Genomic DNA, 20406 nt, shown 5'->3' on the forward strand with positions numbered 1-20406 from the left:
ATAGAGTCATGCTGGTTAGTGCAATAGTGGCTAAAAATATAAGTATACAACAATGTTCTTGTATGATTGTCCAATTGTCAATGTGTCTGTGTGATTGTTGAGAACTGAATCTGAGAAACCCGTAGTTTCCAAAATTCATTACATCCTCAAGCCAAAGGCGCAAGAGAGTCGCCAACACTAGTTATTAGTCATCAGTTAGTCAGGGATAGTAACAGCAGGCTATGTTGCTATGACTGTGGAACAGAGGAGGGTATTAAGCTGTCTCCAGGCCAGTGTATGTGTGTGTGTGTTCAGGGAGAAACTGAGTGGGAATTGTGTTGACAGAAACAAGGGACTATCAACAGTATCAGTTCTACAAGGCCCTGATGTGCTCTGTCTCGCTCTGGTACCATTACTGCTATGGACATCTATGTGTCACTCCATCACAGATAGATAAAAGCACTCAGGTGTCATCAGTAGAAACATATTTTAACTTTTTGTTAATAACATATTTCATCTTTTGCCTCTTGGTCTCTTAGTCACTCTGACGAATAAAGTAATCACAGGGCAGCCCTGCCAAATCACAGCCCTGAAGGTTGCACTACATGTTATATAATATCATCCAGTTAAATTCTGGAGTCTGGTTTCCACACAAAGGAAGCACCAAATCCAAACTAAAGAGCATTTCTTTTCAAATCTTAAGAGCTAAAAACCTAAGAGCTGTTCAGGATTTAAGGCGGCTCTTATGCTAAGCTACAAAATACCCAGAGGGATAAAGAGAGATGTTATTACTGTCAGCTTCACTTTGGGTGGTTCTTAGCCTCCACATAATCAATTACAATCATAGAACATGCAGCTTGTCGTGTATGAGCCCCTGTCTGTGTATTAAGTCAGGATATGGTTAGCCTAGATACTAGCTCAGAACTGGTAGCTGGTTTGAGCTAGGTTTTTGACAGCTAGTAAGTCATTTACCGGCACTGAGATGGTTACTGGCCTACCCACCGTGAAAAACCTGCTCAAACCAGCTTAAACCAGCTGCTAGCTCAGAACAGCTGGTTTGAGTTAGTTTTTTGACAGTGGGTACACCAACTACTAGCAATAAGTTGGTTATTGGTTTACCAGCTGTGAAAAACCTAGCTCAAACCATCTTACACACAAAAGCTACACAAAACAAAAAACATCAGTTAAAACTGCCTGAGCAAGCTGATTCAGCAGGTAAATCCAGCAAGACCAGCAAGTGACCAGCTAAGGTTTGAAACTGGTTCTACCTGGAAGGGTGGCTAACCATGCCCTGACTCCAGCTCTGTATTAAACATAAAGACATGAAATTGGAAACTATCTTCTTATCTCCTTCTCAGAAAGATAGTAGAGGAAGTGCATTTCCCAAAATGTTAAATAGTTCCTTAAAAGTGATCATAGATGTGATATAAAATGTTTCCCGAGCTTTTGGTTTCTCTTACCATTGCTTGCAGTATTGACGTAGTATCGCCGCCCTTGTGGTGACATGTAGCATCTCCAGTGAGGAGGCAGGGGGTCTCTGAGGTCCTCCATAGGGAGCTGACTCAGTGATGCTGTCCTCTGTCAAGACAAAGGAAAGAAATAAAGACATTAGTACGTGTCAACAATCACAGACAGGCTCATCAGCACCTTGGAGATGCACATATAAACAGTGTGTTTGCTCCTAGACAAAGATTTATTACTCAGGGGTCTTTTGTAATTACTGGAGATAAACAGATAAAAGAAAAATTAAAAAAACCTCATTGAAGAACAGGCAACACTAGAGATGCAGTTGATATGTGCAGCACTCAGCTTGAGTTCAGTAAGGTTCTCATTTCCTCAAGTATTTCACAACCAGCAACCAATGACATCATAGTGGAGCAGGCTGAACCTTGTTGCTGCTGCTGCTGCCACACAAAGAACAACAAACTGGCGCAGCTCTGCAGTTGGAGCGAGAGCTAGAGTTTCACAGTCAGTGTATGTGCACACAACATACAGCTGAAGAACACTAGAGAACATGTAGGCAAACTGCACACATCTGCTACTGATTAGCAGGAAAACAACAAGCAAAGACCATTGTAACACATTATGGAGATGCTGTTTGGAGACTTTGAGAGAGCCAGATGAAATTCCATATCGGCCACAGTTTTGTTACTGAAGTCTACACCAAGTCATTCGAGCATGTAGTAGATGTTACTTTTAGTAACTCCAAGGAAACATGATCCGGCCTCTGAAGGCTAGATAAGTGTTCAATACAAAACAGTAGAAAGAGGAGGCTTTGGGTCATTTATGGACATAACTGACGGTTCACTAAACCTCATACCCGAACAGCAATTGTCCAATAATAACGTAGCAACAGTAACTAGGCACAGCAGGTCTTTAAAGTTTTGGATTTCTCCACATGCTCAAGTGGTACACATTGAACTGAATTAAGAGATACTCTGCTCTTAGGGCACATGAAGGGTGGTGTCTTTTTTAAGCCTTTCCGAAAGCAAAAACACATGAACAAAACTGTAAGAAGTGAATTAAGAAGTTATGTATGAACAAATATTTGACACCAAATAAAGTTAAACCAACTACTGAATCACTCATTGACAAGTAGCTTCTAGCATTAGAGCTCCTCACTAGTGATTAAGAGAGAGCACTGTTGTCAGCTCATATAAACAGTGTGTCACTTCTTTGTTAAAAGCTTAATAAAAGACAACAAAAGACAGAAACAATCATGAGGCGATAATTGTTAAAAATGAGAGGATGCTGGGCTATTAAAGGATGAGTTCACACAGTCTCATATATATGCTTCAGATCATCTTTTAAATAGATTATTGCACAAAATGACCATGTGGACACACTGGATTATGGCCTCTATCACTTCTATTGAAAGCATATTTGAAGGGGATCTTTTAATAGCCAGTATGAACTAGGGCTGGGCGATATGGCCTTTTACTAATATCCCGATATTTTTAAGCTATGTCACGATACACGATATATATCTCGATATTTTGCCTTAGCCTTGAATTAACACTTTGATGCATACAATTATGCCAGTATGATGATTCTACATTACAACATTGTTCATACTGCATTAATATATGCTGATTTTAAACATTCATGCCAAAAGCGTAAATCTAAACAAATTCATCAAAACTGTATTTATTAAACAGCTATTAAGCAGTGGCACAAACATGTCATTTCAAAACAAATAAAGTGTCTTTTATGCATGATGTAACTAATATGACACATCAAAATAACACTAAATTAAAGTGCACATTTTGTGCATAATGCCACTAGGATATAAAGGTAAAGCCGTCTCTGCTAGGTAGATTATATCTTGGATCAAGTGTGTCGATGATCTTTCTGAAACCGGGCTTTTAACCACACTCACTGGGTGACGCTTTTATGGCGTACTTTACATATTACGGTTTGTTGTTCAACGTCCTCCCTCTTGTACCCAAACCACTGCCAGATGATGGATCCTGAATTGTTTTTTTGGGAATTAATCTCCTTCCTCCACTTGTCCATATCACCTGCTGCTCCCGCGACCTGAGATCGCTGCTACTGCTGCTACATGCTGCCGGGCATATGACGTTGCACGCACAACAGAATGTGATGTACGTAACTAGGTGCGCTTGTTTTATCTCTCTGTGCGGAGAGATGAGAGAGTGAGAAAAACCTGTAGTTCAACGGGCCGCGACTAAAAACAAACTGCGTGTAAATTGAATGTATACTCGAGTATTCACGATACAGTAATTTTCTACATCCCACAGAGAACAAGCCGCGATACATCGAGTATACTCGATATATCGCCCAGCCCTAGTATGAACAGAAGGAATTATTATAACAAAAACCTCTTTCACTGTTCATATAGACGGTTGTTTCAAGACAGATGTGAAAAATTGTGAACCTGTCCTTCAATCTATACACTGTTTTTAGTGAACTGCTTGAACTACCAACAGAGTGAACGCCCTACTGTACCAACTCTGTCAGAATCAATGGCGAACATTGACGTATTCACTTACTGTTGCATGCACCGTTGATCATTTGATAGTGACTTCACTTAGCTTAGAAAAAAGTGATCTAACCACAGCGACCACATATCTTTGAACTGAACTGAACGAAACGATTCAAATCAGCAAATTGATTCATAATTTATACCTCTACCATAAGAAAACGGAAACCGTGACAGACAGACATAGTAACAGTTACTAAGGCAAATAGGTGATTTCAGCACCAGACGAAGGTTCAACCAAGTGCAAGTTATCTGGCATTGCTACACTAATCAGTATGGGTCAATTCAGTTGTTTACATGTAAGAGAACGACAACAAGAAAGCGTTGCTATCGACGAGGTCAGTAATCAGTGAGACTGATAGGCCTTATCTCTACATCTAGAAGGCCACTGTGGAGATGCATTTGGATCCAGGCAGATGTAAGGATACATTATCATTATTTACTGCTATGCACCAGGGAAGAGACTATATGCCCTCTCAAGTACGGTAAACATTTCGTCATAGATATTTACAATCTCATCACCCATTTTTTAGTGGTAATCAAGAAGTACTAAGTATTGACTTAAGCATAAACTGTCCCTGGAGATAAACGCTGCATCACCTCAAAGAATGAAGCCATTACATGTAACTGCTGCCGCTGGAAGAGGAGAAGAGAAGAAACCCTCTAGTCCCGCAGGACTGGAGAGTATGAATCCATGTCAGCCCCGGATGACTTATAACTGCAAGTAATTACAAAGTCTTCAACAGCATCGCCGGGATGTTTTCCCTTTGATGGTCTCGGTGGTCACGGTTATATTTGTCCTTCGTGTGCCTTTAAGAAACAGATTTTGCTTTAACAGTCCAGTAATTTCCTACAGCAATGAAAAGCGGTCATGGATGTAACAATGGATAAACCTCCAATATGCCATGAAAGAAAATCTGAGCTATTTCCAATCATGGTGGTGACACAGGATCGCATGTTAATGTAGTGCAAAAGAAATTGAAGGAGAAAGAAGTCAATATGACAGCCAAACCACAGATACAGTTACAGTACAGCTAGGTGCTCCAGTATGTAGTAGCATGCAGAGGCAAGTTATCCTTTAGTTGTTCCACAAGTTGTTCTTAAATAAAAAAACATGGGGTATGACATTCATTTTTAAACTTCAAATGTGTAACTAGTGAAAAAGCAACAGCAGGCAACAAGGGAAAGAAACTTTTAACTGATCATTCCATCATTGTACGCATGGCAGTCCTGGACTATCTAATATAACCTGGATGTTTAATTGGTGTACATCAAATGTGTTCTTTGAGGAATGATATATGAACTTGTTGGATGGTGACCAGACTTCTTAGCAACTTCGATGATGGTGAAAAACTCAGACATGACACATTCTGACTGACAGCCGATCAAAACATGGTAAATCGTGAGCTCAAGGCTCCCCATACTTTAAGAAAAATGAGTGTAGTGTAGCCGCTCTTTAGAGGCTGGCATCTTGATCACTGAACTGCTCAAATTCATCATGACTTCACCACCACAGACAGGTTGTAGTGTTGTGGCAGTGGGCTAATCACGTGTCACATTAAATTGATTTTTTTATTGAGCTAGAGATGAGAAGATTGATATCAATCTTATGTCTGTGGTTAGATTAGCATCAAGATATAAAGCAGGGGGAAAGAACTAGCCCAGCTATGACCAACCAAAACATAATAAAAATACTTGCACCAACACTTCTACCAACTCATTTGTTTAATCCATACACAAACAGAAAGGTAACAAATATAATTTGTGGCTTCAGGAAAGGTTAAGTGCTGACACTATTTCTTGATGAACAACAGTATCCATCCACCAAGCGTTACTATGCAGCTTCCTCAGCTTCAGCACAGGTTGCAGATACAGGCAGTGGCCACTCACTATAAAAATCACAAATGATCATTTTTACATTTTTGTTTGGTGTAAACAAACGCAATACAACATGTTTAGAGGTGTTTCAAGTCTATGCTAACCTATGCTAATCACATGCTGGCTCCAGTTCTCGATTTAAAATACTGACATGAGATTGATATTGATCTAGTGTTGCAAAAAAAAAACAATAAGTGTATCTGATACTTAACAAAAGCACTGTTTCAACATAGTTTCCTGCCACCAGTGATTTTAGATGATTTGCACCGATTACTCTGTTAAACCAAATCATGTTTTCAGTTTTCTCCCACACTGGAAGCCACTGAAAATTATCCCTTCCATCCTGTGGGTTTATATTTTCAACATTTTTCCTGTAACACATTTCAAATGCCTGAGAAACTGAAATGTCAGGGTTCCATCCACAATCAGGGCTACTCAGATCCATGTTGTGCCACTTAGGATTTCTCTATATGCCTTGACTGCTTTACTGCTGGTGTCCTTCACACTGTTGTGCTGTGTGGTCACATGTTCATTATCACTAAAATGATACCACAGTATTGTTTTTCTCTGAGTAAAGCAGATATGGCTCTCAGAAGCAGGAAAAGACAGATGGGAGTGGGCTGTTGTGGTCGGAAAGACGTGGATAATATGCAAAAATCTTGGCCATGAAAACGCTTCAGGTTGTTGACATGGTTCATTTCCAGAACAACAATTTCAAATAAACTCAGAGTTCCTCTGAAGCTCCGGTGTAAGTTTCTGTCTCTTGAAGATCTGTCTCAAACTGAGTCTCAAACCTGCGCAAAACTTTGACTGAACAGTATTCTGAGCCACAAGTTAAAATCCTCTTCTCTCACAGAAGTTTGAGATAGACATGACAGTCCTGTAGTGTAGTTTAAGAAAAAAGGAGAATGATAACACCTTGGTGGTGGGAAGTATGACGAATCTCAGAGCCAGCTTGTCTCGGCATATGCAACATTAAATAATGCACCATTCCAGATGGTTAACCTTCTAAACCCCAGACTGCCTTTGGCTCCACATTCACAGCATGCCAGAAGAGCCCCTGGCAGAGAACACAAGGACTCATCCCGGGCTGCGATGACTGAGGAGCGACCACAACAATCACTGCTGCTGTCTGTGAGCCCTGCAGACGCTCTCCTCGTGTCTATCCTCCAGTATGATTCCATTTTTAATTTAACATTCATTAATCACTAGTGCTGTCATCTAAAAACACAATGATAAAATAAGTGGGAATTTAATTGTAAGTTAAAGTGGTTTAATTGAAGTGACACTGGAGCGGACAATCAATGAATGATAAGTCATTTAATACCAAGAATTACAATGTTCATTGTTTTTTTTGTTTTTTTTAATGTCCTGTTGGTTTAAAACTGTCAGGTTTACTTCTACATCTGTCAGTGATTTCATTCATTTCCCACAATGACTTTCCAAAACTTTCAGTGACTGAGTGTCAACTTGTTGCTTTCAAACCAATTTCAAACAATGATGCTTCTGTTTGCAATCAAATCCCTTCCTGAATATGCAATACTAAGGCTGAATTACTGGTCAATTTGCCTCTCATATGTGGGATCAGTTAAGGGTTCAGAACAAATTTCTTTGTATGAGGTGTCATTCAAACACATCTGAAGGTAAAACTGTTTCCACCCAAATGGTCTCGTTCAAAGGCAAGAAGAAAAGCCTGCCATCATAAATGTAGCATGCATTTCCTGAAAATATGCACGTTTCCTTCTACTACTTCAACTCAAATATTTAGAGCTGGTCTCATCGTGAACAGTTGGTGGTGCTAATTCTCCAGTACAGCACTATTAAACCATGCAAAGAACATAAAGAGCAGACTCTACCCATAAGCATTGATGGGTTTGTATGAATGTCCAGAGACAGAGGTAGTTGTATAAACAGAGAAAAAAGAGAGTTTGAGAGAGAAATCCTGCTTACTTTCTTACCTCCTCACACCTGGCCAATCACTCTATGATTATTGGTTTCAGGAAGTTACAAAACTTGAAAAAACTAACTTGGAGGGATGGGGTTTTAGAAACGTTCAATGACCACAAAAGCACTTAGTTTAAAGCAAACTGATGTTAATAAGACCCTTACTCTTTGATTCTGACGGACTCACTCTGAAAATTGGTGTTTACTGCTGATAATAGAGACATTCTTTGTGACTGAATTCCTCTTCTGCTCTGTAAATACAGACAAGAATATTACCAAACATAATGGGCCAAGAAACACGAGGTGCATGTCCGATATGACTACATAACTATGATTATTTTGCTCAATATTTTGATTACTACATTTATTTACAAAGAGATGAGAAAATCTTGAGTGCATTTCAGCATTTTTAAAAGAAAAAGGAGTATTTATCTTAACAATATATTAACTGGCATCTGCAGTTCTTGTCAGCTTTCAGTGTTTTAGCATCTTTCAGCTTATTGTTTTGGTTCCATAGCCCGCAGCTTTACTCAGCCTATGTCACTGCTCGCAAACAACTGTTTTCATTTAAAAAGGTCCAATAAACCCAATGTGCACTGTGTATGAAATGCAAAACAGCAAAGACAAAGTTACTGACTAGCTGGTGAACATTTAGAGGCTGAAGAGCCAGATTTTCCTTCAGGAACTGGTGGAGACCAAAACAGAGTTAAAGGAGAGTAAATGGTGATACATGTAGCGCTGCCCCCCTAGTGGCCAAAATGACTAAAGGTTCAAATTGTAAATTTAAAACGTAAAAACCCAAAGCAAAAGTCATGACTTTAGTCCACTTATATTTTACATTTAAATATATTAATCCTTTTTTTAAACATTGTGATTAAAGCTGTTTTGGCTATGAACTTTTGTAGCAGAAAAACTGTAACATGTCAAATGTTTATGATGCTAAAAATGACCCAATACTACGCTGGTCTTCCTGGTACTATAAACAGATCTCAGCGTTTTCTTCCTCAGATTACAGATGTTTCCCACACACCCCCAAAAAACACAGGCAGCATCTCTTATTATGGAAAACAAAATACCTCATAGTCTCTGTATTTCAGTGACGCTGGCTCTCTGCCTGGAAAACCAAGAATAATTTGTTGAATTCCCTTGGAAAATGCCTTTAAACAAATAGCCTGCTTTGTTTTGAGGTCAATTATAGAATAATAGCGTAGTAAATTTTAGTTGTTAGCCCTTCACCTGCATTTTAACAGGCTGAGGTTAGACTTGTAGGATGTATTCTGTTTGTTTCCTCTAAATTTCAGGAAGTTGAAATCCAGAGCCTTACCTTATATGTGGTTTAATAAAGTAATTTACTTAGAAATAGAGAAGCAGGCATGCTGACATTAAAAACAAATAATTGGATCCTAAATGATTCTTTAAATAGTTGAACGGGTTCATACATAGACATAGCTTGTGAGCAACTATTTTATTTTGAAAATCCATGTAATAAAATAGGTAATCACCATGTTGTGTTACTATAACAGTACAGAATGACCTCAAGTTCAGTCTTCCACTGACGTCAGACAAAAAATTATTTTTAGCCATAAAGATTCTGAGCTTTCAAAAGGTTAGCAATGTTACAACACAGACATTGATTGTCCAGAAGAGGTGAGTCATCAGATGCAACTGTCACTGTCTGAAATCACATGTTTTGTGAAATGCTGGTTACCCACTCATTGGCTGCGTGGAGGAGGACGAATGTGCAGGCTCACTGCTCCAGAGTATCAACAGAGCGGATTACTGGACAAGACCAACTTTTAGCTGTCCTCACTCATGCCTGAGTGACTCACTACCTCCTGACTTGTGACAGGGTGTGCTGAAGGTGCAAGTATGTGTGAAAAAGAGTTGTTGCCACGTATTACTGTGCTGTATGTCCCTGCTATGTGTGTAAACTGAACCTGACCTCTGGTCACCCCCGTGGAAACATCTGGACTCGGGAAGAGGAGAGTCTGTAGGGGTGAAGGTCTGTCAGAGCAGCTGTCCGGTTTCCAGCTGGAAAGATTCAGAGGCAGAGAGGATCCTGGACATGAACGTGAAGTGATATGCAAGCTGTAAATGACGTGGAAATGGTCCAGGGTCTATGTATAAGAATCTTTATATGAGTTTCTATTAAAGCTGCGAAAGGTTATATTAAAGGAATACTTCAGCTAAAGCCTGCAGACTTCAAAAGTAGATCTGAAAAGGTTAGTTTACAGAGCACAAGGGCTTTAGTCAGCATAAATTCAGTACAATTACAATGGATTCCAATGGAAACCCAGAGTCAAATAAAAAACTAAATATGCACCATCTGATATGCCATATACTTTATGAAACAACCTTGTATTGACCATGACATGACTGCTCCACAGTAAATATTGTTTATTTGTTCCTAACTACAGGCGATCAATAGCAGCAGATACCTTGAGTTGAGGTATTGAAATTAGCATTGTGAGAGAATAAGAGGTATAAAAGGTATCACAACATTTGTAAGTAAATCTTACAATATGCTACTTCTGTGAAACATTCACTTCCTCCTAACCGCAAAACTCAACTGGAAGTAACATACTTGTTTAGCAATTTCTGAATTGACAGTTGATTAGTACATATTGGTTGGAAACCGATGTAAACGTCTTGAACCCAAGTTGACTACAGCTGTAAAGGTGGAATCTTGCAAAATTCTAGCCCTAAATGTTTTTAGAACCTGTGATGTTTGACTCGCCTAACCACATGTGGGGAGCAGAGAGTACTTACTATTGGGAGTTCAAAATGACTCATCACAGCCAAATGAGTCTTTCCTAACTCTATTGCTGGCAGTAGACTATATGATATCAGCCAAACAACAGATTAACAAAAATGAGTATTGGGCCTGTTTGGTTGTTCATCTTATCCCATGTGGTCTGACAGTTGAAAACAACACAAGCAGCATCAAGGACACCTCAAGATAACAAAAACTGTAGCTATAGACATCTCAAAGCAACAATAGTGTTGGTGCTGTCAAGTAGAACAACCACTGGCACCACATTCCTGGTAACCCTTTATATCTTTCAAGTCACAAATTGCAACCTGGTTTGGTCTACTGTGCTGTTTCTCTGCCGAGTTAACAGCAATAATATCATCCCAAAAGACAAAAATAGCATGTTACCAGCATAAAATCATCGAAAAACATCTTGTAGTAAGTTCAAACTATAACTGAGGCACAGCGTGGCTCATTCTGTTTGAATTTTAATTCCACACAGCTTTAACTGATTATTCTATCCAATGAAATTGATGCTAAATTGTTCCCTTTATTAACATGCTGAGCGCTCCCTATGTAACTGCCTGATCATATTCCGCTTTAGTCATTAACTAAGATGAAAATGTTCAAATGAAGCTGAAAGACGTTCTTCGTCTTCACTTCACTCCAATTAGTTCATCCTGAAAAAAAAACTGAGAATCATGCGTGTCTATTTTACTACATTTTCAAGGAATTTCAATACTGTATATGGGCATGTCTAGAAGAAAAACCAAACAAATTCCAGCTGTATACATACTGGAGCAGAGCTGTAAACAGCCACAAGCAAAGCACACAGCCACAAACACAAGGCAGCACAGTCTTTTTCATGATGAGATGCAGACGGGGAGTGTGGGCCATCTCTAGTCTGGAGTTTCTACAAAAATAGAGGCGAGGTACACAGTGGATGTGTATACTGTGAGGCCCCCCCGCGCTCGCTCCCTCTCCTACCTTGTCATGTCAGAGGAGCATGGGAACAGAGCTGTGACAGACTGGGGAAGTGTCTGTTTCCTATTATTCACTCATGAGTACCTCCACCTTCCCTTTCTAGGGCAGCACTGTCATGTCTGCACACCCTGGGTTACTGGAAAGTTCACATAGAACTGTTGATGGACCAGTGCAACACTGGGTTGGACATTATCAGTTGACTTTTTCATAAAAATCTGAGGTCTGTCAGTTCATGCCGTGCACGTCACATATGACGGAGTGTCTCCTTGTTGCTGCAGTAAATATCAGTCTTAATCATTACAGGAGGTTTGACAGGAATAATAACTACAGATATATACTGTATATGTTATACAACCACGTTTATATGCTGTTCCTGGGCCACAAGTCTGCTTTTGAGTCTTAAAGTTTTCCAGATTCCAGCAATTAGAGAGCTGGCAAGTTTCCATGTAAGCACGAGGCTCCAAATGGATTACTCACAAATACTAAATGATGCATTTAAAACTATTTATTTCATGAGAACTATGTACTAAAATATAATTGATGATATTTAGAAATTTCAGGATCATATTTTTATACCACACAACCCCATTTGTGGTCCTAAATAGGTATCCCAAAGCTGGTTCCATTTTGGATTTGTTTCCTATTTGTCTAAAAATATTAAAGTGGAATTTTGAAAGAGAAAAAATGACTTTTCTTACCAAAAAAAAAACACTTGAATTGATACGCAATAAAATACACTCCTGATCAGTTCAATACACCCAGAAGGTTTGCAGCAACAGCTTTACTTGGTCTGTTATAACCAGTAACTTACATCAGCTAATCTTGACTCATCGCAAACTTTTAATAGATGCTGCTGTATAAAAATAGCATTTCTAAGTCAGTTGACTGACTTTATGACTCTTATCTCCTTGTGCTACTGAAACACTACTTTATCATACTTCACCACTCCCTTTTTTACAAAAATGAACAAATCATTCAGGTAATCAATTATCTAAACAGCTCATATATAATCTACCACAAGTTGTTTTTTGAAGGTCAGTAAGAGTCTAATCTCTTAAAAATGTAAATTAATTTTCAGTTCGATTTGCCATTGATTCATGAGGTACAAACATTATTCCAGAGGCTTTTCCTTCTTTAGAAATTCAGAAGTTAAGATAACATTATCACCACAACAAATGCATTTCTGCCGCTTCAGCCCAAAATCTCATCATCAGCGCTCAAACTCAGTCCAGTGACCCACACAAAACAAGGACACACTCACACACTAACTCCTACTCAAAGCCTTGAGAGCGACGTAACTACATCTCATCACCACTGTTACAGTATCAATAGACCCCAGTGGGGACAGAAATGCTAATTTCTTGCTTGAGTTCTGAAGCCAAGCAGAGAATTCCCAACCCTATGGGATCACTCAACGGCCATTTAGACCTCTTGTGACGAATACAGCTGGGGAGAAATTTCTCACATGTACGCCTGGCTGCTAACTACAAGACCAAGATATGGCAAGACTGAGCTGGATACGTTGGAGGAGGAGGAGGAGGAGGAGGAGGAGGAGGAGTGAAGGAACAGTCCACGGAGGGAGAAAGAGTTAGACGGGGAGAGGGAACAAGAGCGACGGGGGCTATGGACCATATCTTTATTTGGGAGACATTGTTTTGGTTTGGGCAGATGTGGGAACCTAAAGCGAAGCCACATTCCCAGATGTAGAGACACTTCAGACACTCGGAGAGGAGAAGGAGGAGGGATGAACATGCGAGTATAAGCATGCACTCAGCACACAGTCAGACACAGATACTGAACATGTACACATATGCTCAAACAAACTGTCATTATTGTCCGCTCAGTGCCTCTGCACTGAGTATATGAGTGTGTGTGTGTGTGTGTACAGGCTGCAGTGGTCCCTACAGCTAACAAAGCCTGTTTTGTTACATCCCGCCCACTCCAGTTTATGTGAATTTCTCAAGCCTTGCTGGTCTGTCTCTCCTTTAAGCTTCTACTCAAACCATACAAATGACGTGACTAAGACAGGACCACTATGACACACCATGTGCACTGCATATGAAGGAGCGTGCTCTCCAGTGCGCAGATCTTATCTGCACAGGCCTGCTTATGTTCTCAGGATCAGATAAGACAGCATGTCAATCAGCTGTTCTGCTTTCCACTACAGTACTAAACTCACTGAGCTCTCCACAGTAACTAATTCATTTCTCGCTGTGACCTGTAAATAGACACTGCGGGACAACACAGCAAACACTTTTAAAAGGCCTGACTGCAGAACTTTTCAACACCAGAAGCCCAGGTTGTAAGCTTAATGCATTCTGTCCTCCCCTAAAACATGTCAGCCTCGTTTAAGAAGATGCAGCCTAATTCTTGAACGTGCATACCAGTGGTTAAGACTGTGTATATACGGTTGGGAAATATAAAGTGGTAAGCCTCTGTGGTTACATTGATCTGGGTTTTTCCACCTGATTTGGATTTCCCCTCCAAACACCCCAATCCTTCCCAAACATCCAAGCTTGTTGTAAGTAATGAATCACAAGCTTAAATGTCTGCACTCTTGGACTGATGTTCATTGTAGATTTAGATCTTATACATGAGTCAACAGTCTTGCAGATGATGGGATGCTGCCAGCATCGTCAACCTTTGACCTCCAGTGTGCAGTTTGCAGCAGAGTGTGAAATAGCTGGGATAAGAGTCACTGCCTCTAAGTCTGAGGCCATGGCACACTGGAAGAAAAACTGCTGATTGCTCACTTCGGGTTCGGAACAAGCTGCCAAAAGTAACTCAAGGTCTTGTTCACATGTTCAGGTAACATGAAGCATGAGATTGGTGCAACGAGCCAAGCCTGGAGGTGAAGTTATTAGTAGTCACAAGTACATTCCAATCCTCACCTGTGGGCTCACCTTTGGGTAGAGACTGATGCAAGAGATCATGCATAGAAGAAAACTAAAGGGTTTTCCTACACAGGGTGTTGTTTTAGGCAGTGGTCCTCAATTTTTTTCACATCAGGGAGCCCTAAACTGACACAAATGAGACAATAGACCTCCTATTTGAAAAGATTCTGTGCCAGGGTCCCCTATCTGATAAGACTTTTGTTGTTGATTACTTACAGAAAGTGTATGAAACCCATGGCCAGAACAGTCATACATACATTCTGTCATTGTGTTACTTATGTATGGAATTATAGTGAAAGTAAATGATTCCCCTTTTTGCTAGCGACAACCTTGAACCCCTTCAACCCCTTCAAGGAATTCTGGGGGTTACTGGACCCCACTTTGAGAACCACTGCTTTAAGGCATCAGTATGTTTATGAAACCACCACCTACCCTACACCTTTCCAACACTAGAATAGGCAGGCTTTTCACCTGGCCTTCAGGTGTGATCATTATATGGACCAGATAGAGGAAGTGGAAGAGAACAACATTGTTTTAACCTTATCCTAGCCTTAAGCACATCCAAGTCTAAGGGCATCTACAATTGAGGGTAATATGGGATGTGAGACAATGCTTCATGTTTGTCCATGTTTCTGACTCTCATTTATGGTCAAGAGTTTTGGGTAGTGACCAAGAGAATAAGATCTAACATTCAAGCAAAATGGGTTTCCTTTGCAAAGTACTAGCGTTCACCTTCAGGGACACTATGAGGAGTTTGGACATTCTGAACTTTGTTTTCTCAGAGTAAAACCGCTGAGTCTTCATTTTGAAGGGAGGCAGCTAACATGGTTAGACATCTGATAAGGATGCCTTCTCACATCCAATTGAGAGGAGGAATAGATGCTGGAATAGACCCAAAATCCATTTGAGGGTTTACAGTATACCTCATTTGGAGGAGCTAAAGGATACAGTTAGATTGCATAGCCTTCTACCACCATGGCTTGCACAAAATGAGTGTCCGAAAACAGATAGATGGAAGGATGTGTATTCCAATAGAGGCTTGTCAAAATTAAAGTGTTTGGTGGACAATCTTACCATGTAGGAATGGCTGATCCTAAACAAAACCGGGCCTTAAACCTGTCCCCATACACAACAGTTAGCAAACGTTTTTTTAACCTCACCACACAATTTCTAGATCTACCCTTTAACCAAACATCAGAGGTGGGCGACACACAATTGATACTCATTCTCTCCGATACCACCCAAGCCAGACTTCCATGTGGGTGTGGGCACCATTATCAGCTCACATCCGTTGTACTGGTAAATACTCTTATTAATAGACCACTGCTGTTGTAGATCCACAGTTCAACTCAACTCAACCCGAGATGAATACACAGGGGTGATTTTTTTTGTCACTTCCTCCAAGATTTATGCAGCACTATAGGGGAATAATTCACTAAATTTTGGCCAAATTCCACTGGTATCCTGGTGAAAAAACTGGGAAAATGAGGCTCATGATGAAAATAACTGTAATTACCCTTTAACTGAGCTAATATTTTTCAAGCTGTAACTCAAAATAGCCACACTGGCATAGACCAGGCCACAGAGATTAAGGTCCCATTAGCCTCTATAACCTAAATTTGGTAACAAAATTATCTTAAAACTAAAAAGGTTACTCAGCTGTCTTGCTAAAACATGAAACACCAGTCTTTTTAAAGCATTTCTCCTTTCCTTTCGTGTTGCTATGTACCAAGGAAACAGCTCCGAAAGTAGATGTGTGAAAACCTCAAATCTATTTTTTGCTGTCTAAACAAACAGCAGGTTGTGGTTAACAAGGTGCTTTCTGATGTACCACACTGGGTGCTCTGATGTATCACAGCTCCCCACAGATTGTCATCCATGACAAAAATGACTATTTTGGTATGACGTCAGCACAGTAGGGGTTGGTGTTAGTTTTCCAGTAAGCAGGGGAAGCACCTGGTTGTGTGTTGGAGGCTCTACAGCAGTGATCTGACCCACAACTTTTCACTATAGGGATTATGCCAGGCTAAATCACCATCCAAACCTCTGCGAGAAGCCCCCCAACCCCACTCATTCTCAGTTCTACAGTTTCACTATAAACACAGCTGACACTCTACCAGGAGAAGCATTAGGGAGACAGAGTGGTTCTCCATAATTTACAGCTCGTTGCAAATTGCTTACAGTAGTTCCCCTGGCTACACAAAGACATAATGACACAGTGAAAGGAGAGAATACATGATGTTATAATAATAAGGTGAAGCCAGTATTAAAATTTTGGAAAATCAACATTACATCATAACCAAATTGACTTCAAATTCAATTCAACTGGAAGAAAAAAGTCACACTTGACTCTATGTGGCAAACTGCACCAACCTATTTCCTCCATGTGATGGAGTTGGTGGGGAGCCTTCCCCATAATGGCCCCTGCCAGGCCCAGCTGCAAGGCTTCTATTACATGTCAACTGCTCGTGTTGATGTTTCAACACTTATTGGGGAGTCCTGATTTGTTATGGGAATGTCATGTGTAGCCCCAGAGCAACCAGACTGTAGAACAGCTCTCTGGGCAGTCGTTAAAGGCTATAACCCAGTGTGTGTCACCAATTCAATGAAGTAAACTGGTTTTACTAGGAACCTCAAGCATGGCCTTGTAGTTTGACCTGTCAGTTTCTATCCCACCAGCTGCCGGTGCAGTGTTTATTGAGACATTAGTTGTTGAGTGACATCTAAATCATATGTTTACAGTATATGGAAGCTAGAGCTGCAAATAATAATTTTAATAATAATCTTTTGTTTATTAAGTCTACTCACAATATCCCAAAGACCAAGCTAACACATTCAAATTGCAGAGAGACCAACAGACAAATACATAAAAACATCAAATGCTGACATTTGAGACTTTTGGAGCATTTTTGAATGAAAAATTACTTAAGATGATGACTTATCAAAAAAAATGTTTAATGCAATATAGAATAGATTAAAATGCAGTTGAATTAAGACATGCCAAGTTAAAAACAAAGTATAGTATAAACTATAAAGTTAAAGTAGTAATATCATATTTTCACTTTGTATCTCAATTTTGATTTACAAAGCCCAATGCTGACTGAGTATCCCATCATTTTGCCTTTTTGTATTTTTATTATTCCTAATTTTCCTTGATGTTGTTACTTTTTTTTTGCCAGGAATGGACTTCTTTAGGAAGAAAATACAAATATAAAATGCCATCTTACAGAAGGACATTTATATTTAACAGTTAACACAGTCTTGATACATACTGTAGTTCACATTTAGTCATGCAGTGCAGAATGCAGGGTGTAATTTATAATGCCAAGAGGCTTTGAGAAACCTGCCACTGTTGATTCAGTAAAAAGCAGCAACCAGATGGCAGTCAGAGAATGCAAAACGTTGCTGCTGCACCCAAAGACCGCAGCTGTATCACATAAATCTGAATTTATTTATTGACCCTAGGAAGCCATCCCTCACGGTTTAGAATCCGGTTTCTATTTGTTTCACAGTTGTTGCTAAAAAACAGAAACTCTAGAAAAATGTAAACACCTACATGGGACCATATTCTTCTAAGGTCAATCTATCCCAAAAATGTCATGAAAACTGAGAAAAAGAAGCTTTTTGACGTAGGTAAAAGTGGAAGCGCTCCTACATTACATAAAGCACAGTAAGATGGAGCACAGTAATATGACATTACTCCATGGAATGAAGGAGTAACACAACAATAACACAGATTCAGACTCGGTCATGGAGGGCTGCACATATTCAAACATCTGTCTGGAAACAGTGCTAACAGCTCCAAACAACACAGGGGGGCTGACAAATCATTTTCAAGCCAGCAGGTTGAATGAATGAATCAGACCAGTCCATTTAGAAGCTTTCAAACATTAAAGCATTCAAGTCTGCTTTGGACAATATCTTCCATTGAACTGCTCCAGCTGACCTCATGGAGTCATCAGGCAGAAACTCATTGCAACCGAGTCATCGTTGACGGCTTTCAGCTGCCGCTTTAACTCACTTTTGTTCATAATGCTTTCTTTTCATTTCCTCCTCATTAGGTGAACACTGATATGACTCACTGTCTTCATGATTCATGATGCTCTTGACCTGTTGGATTGTCATAATCACAGCAGAAATACAGTGTTCTGCTGAAGTGGATGAAGGAGCCTTTCATAATGTGGAAATTACACTATAGACTCTAAAAATCTCATTTTTATGTCTAATTTTTTAAAAGAAAAAAGACAGGCTCATTTTTGAGAGTGAGATGAAAAGATTATACCACTGTCATGTGTATGTGTTCAGAACAGGAGCCAGGAGGCTAATAGCTTAGCATAGCAGAAAGACTTTGTAGACTGTGGTTGTGTCTAAAGTTCGAAAATATGACAACCACAACTTTACAAGCTCACAAATTAACATGCTGTATGTCATTGTTATTGTTATTTAGTTTAGACAAACAATAGTCTAGGGCTTCCTTCTTCTTGATGAGCAATTTGCGGGGACTTCCCAGAGTCAGGCTTACTGTTTCACTCAACTTCCAGTCTTCATGTATTTCCCTACTGTAAATGTTCAACTTTATCACAACTTGGGCCTTTCTAACCATTGCATCTCTCATAATAAACTGTACTCAATAAGTTAATTGCTCAAATCTGGGAACAACAACATTGCTAAGAGAGTAAGTTTAATGATTAGCCAAACTGTCTGTTATAAACAGCCATGGTAAACAGTAACTGGACTGTACTTACATAGCGCTTTTCTAGTCGTTATGACCACTCAAAGCACTTTTACACTACATGTCACATTCACCCATTCACACAAATTAATACACTGATGACAGGAGCTACCACGCAGGGTGCCAACCTGCTCATCAAGAGGAAATTAACCATTCATACACATTCATACACCGTTGGCACAGCAACAGGAGCAATTTGGGGTTAAGTGTCTTGCCCAAGGACACATCGACATGTGGACTGGAGGAGCCAGGAATCGAGCTGCCAATCATTCAGTTGGTGGACGACTGCTCTAGACCAACTTCCTGTTGGCTTATTTACAACCTGTTTTATTTTGTGTCTGCTTGTTTCTCATCCCACCAGACTGTGGTGTGGCATTGTTATTGTGTTCACAAAGTAGCAATTACTTTAGTTAATTGATTGAAATGATGGCTACAAAAAACAACTACAAAAATAAGAGTTGTAAAAAACAAAAAAAAAATCCTTTAAAGGGTCTTAAGTGACAATTGAGGAATAATGTGGGTAATGCTAATGCTGGTAGGAAAAGATACAATCAGAGGAGTGACTGAACAATGTCAGTTTACCAGCAATATCTGTCCAAACGTTAGCTACCATTAGCCACCATAAGGTACGGGCTAAACCAGATGAAGAGTAGTGATAGTAGTCTCTGAGTTGAACTAAGAATGAAAGCCTTTTACTGCTTAAGATCTATCATTTGAACCTATCCTTTAAAGAGACACTATGTAACTGTTTACGAACAGCAGTTTAGCAATGGCTAAAGTTTAGTCTTAAGTGACAATTGAAGAATAATGTGGTCAAGGCTCTAATGCTTGTAAAAAAGAGATACAATCAGAGGAGTGACTCAGTAATGTCATTTTAACAGCAATATCTATCCAAACTTTGCTAACATTAGCTACCATTAGCCACCGTAAGCTACTGGCTAAACCAGAAGAAGTGAACTAAGAATGAGAGCTGTTTACTGCTTATGAATTTGATCTATTTGTAAGGAGACGGTGTAATTTCTGCCTTCAAAAGCTCCATAATCTGACTTTAAAGCAGCATTAAGTGTTGGTGTCTGAGAAACAGACGGGTGTGATGCACCAGGCAGCAACAGGTTCTGAATGTTTCATTATTCTTGGAAGAATGGAGCCGTTTGTAGAACAAAGACACAATGCTGAAGATGAAAACAAAGCCACATCAGAGCTCTCAACTTGTCAACTATCCCAGTTATAGAAATCCTTG

General features: G+C 39.7%; 1 protein-coding gene across 1 annotated transcript in view; it reads right to left on the reverse strand.

The window, feature by feature from the left end:
* Positions 1-20406, reverse strand: part of gas7b (growth arrest-specific 7b) — a 72845-nt gene that overhangs the window by 49425 nt on the left and 3014 nt on the right. Inside the window, exon 2 of the mRNA XM_053341692.1 lies at positions 1440-1557. Within this exon, the coding sequence (XP_053197667.1) occupies positions 1440-1557 (118 nt within the window). The remainder of the gene's footprint in view (positions 1-1439; positions 1558-20406) is intronic.

This window comes from Scomber japonicus, chromosome 20 (genome assembly GCF_027409825.1).
Source record: "Scomber japonicus isolate fScoJap1 chromosome 20, fScoJap1.pri, whole genome shotgun sequence".
Lineage (NCBI taxonomy): Eukaryota > Metazoa > Chordata > Actinopteri > Scombriformes > Scombridae > Scomber > Scomber japonicus.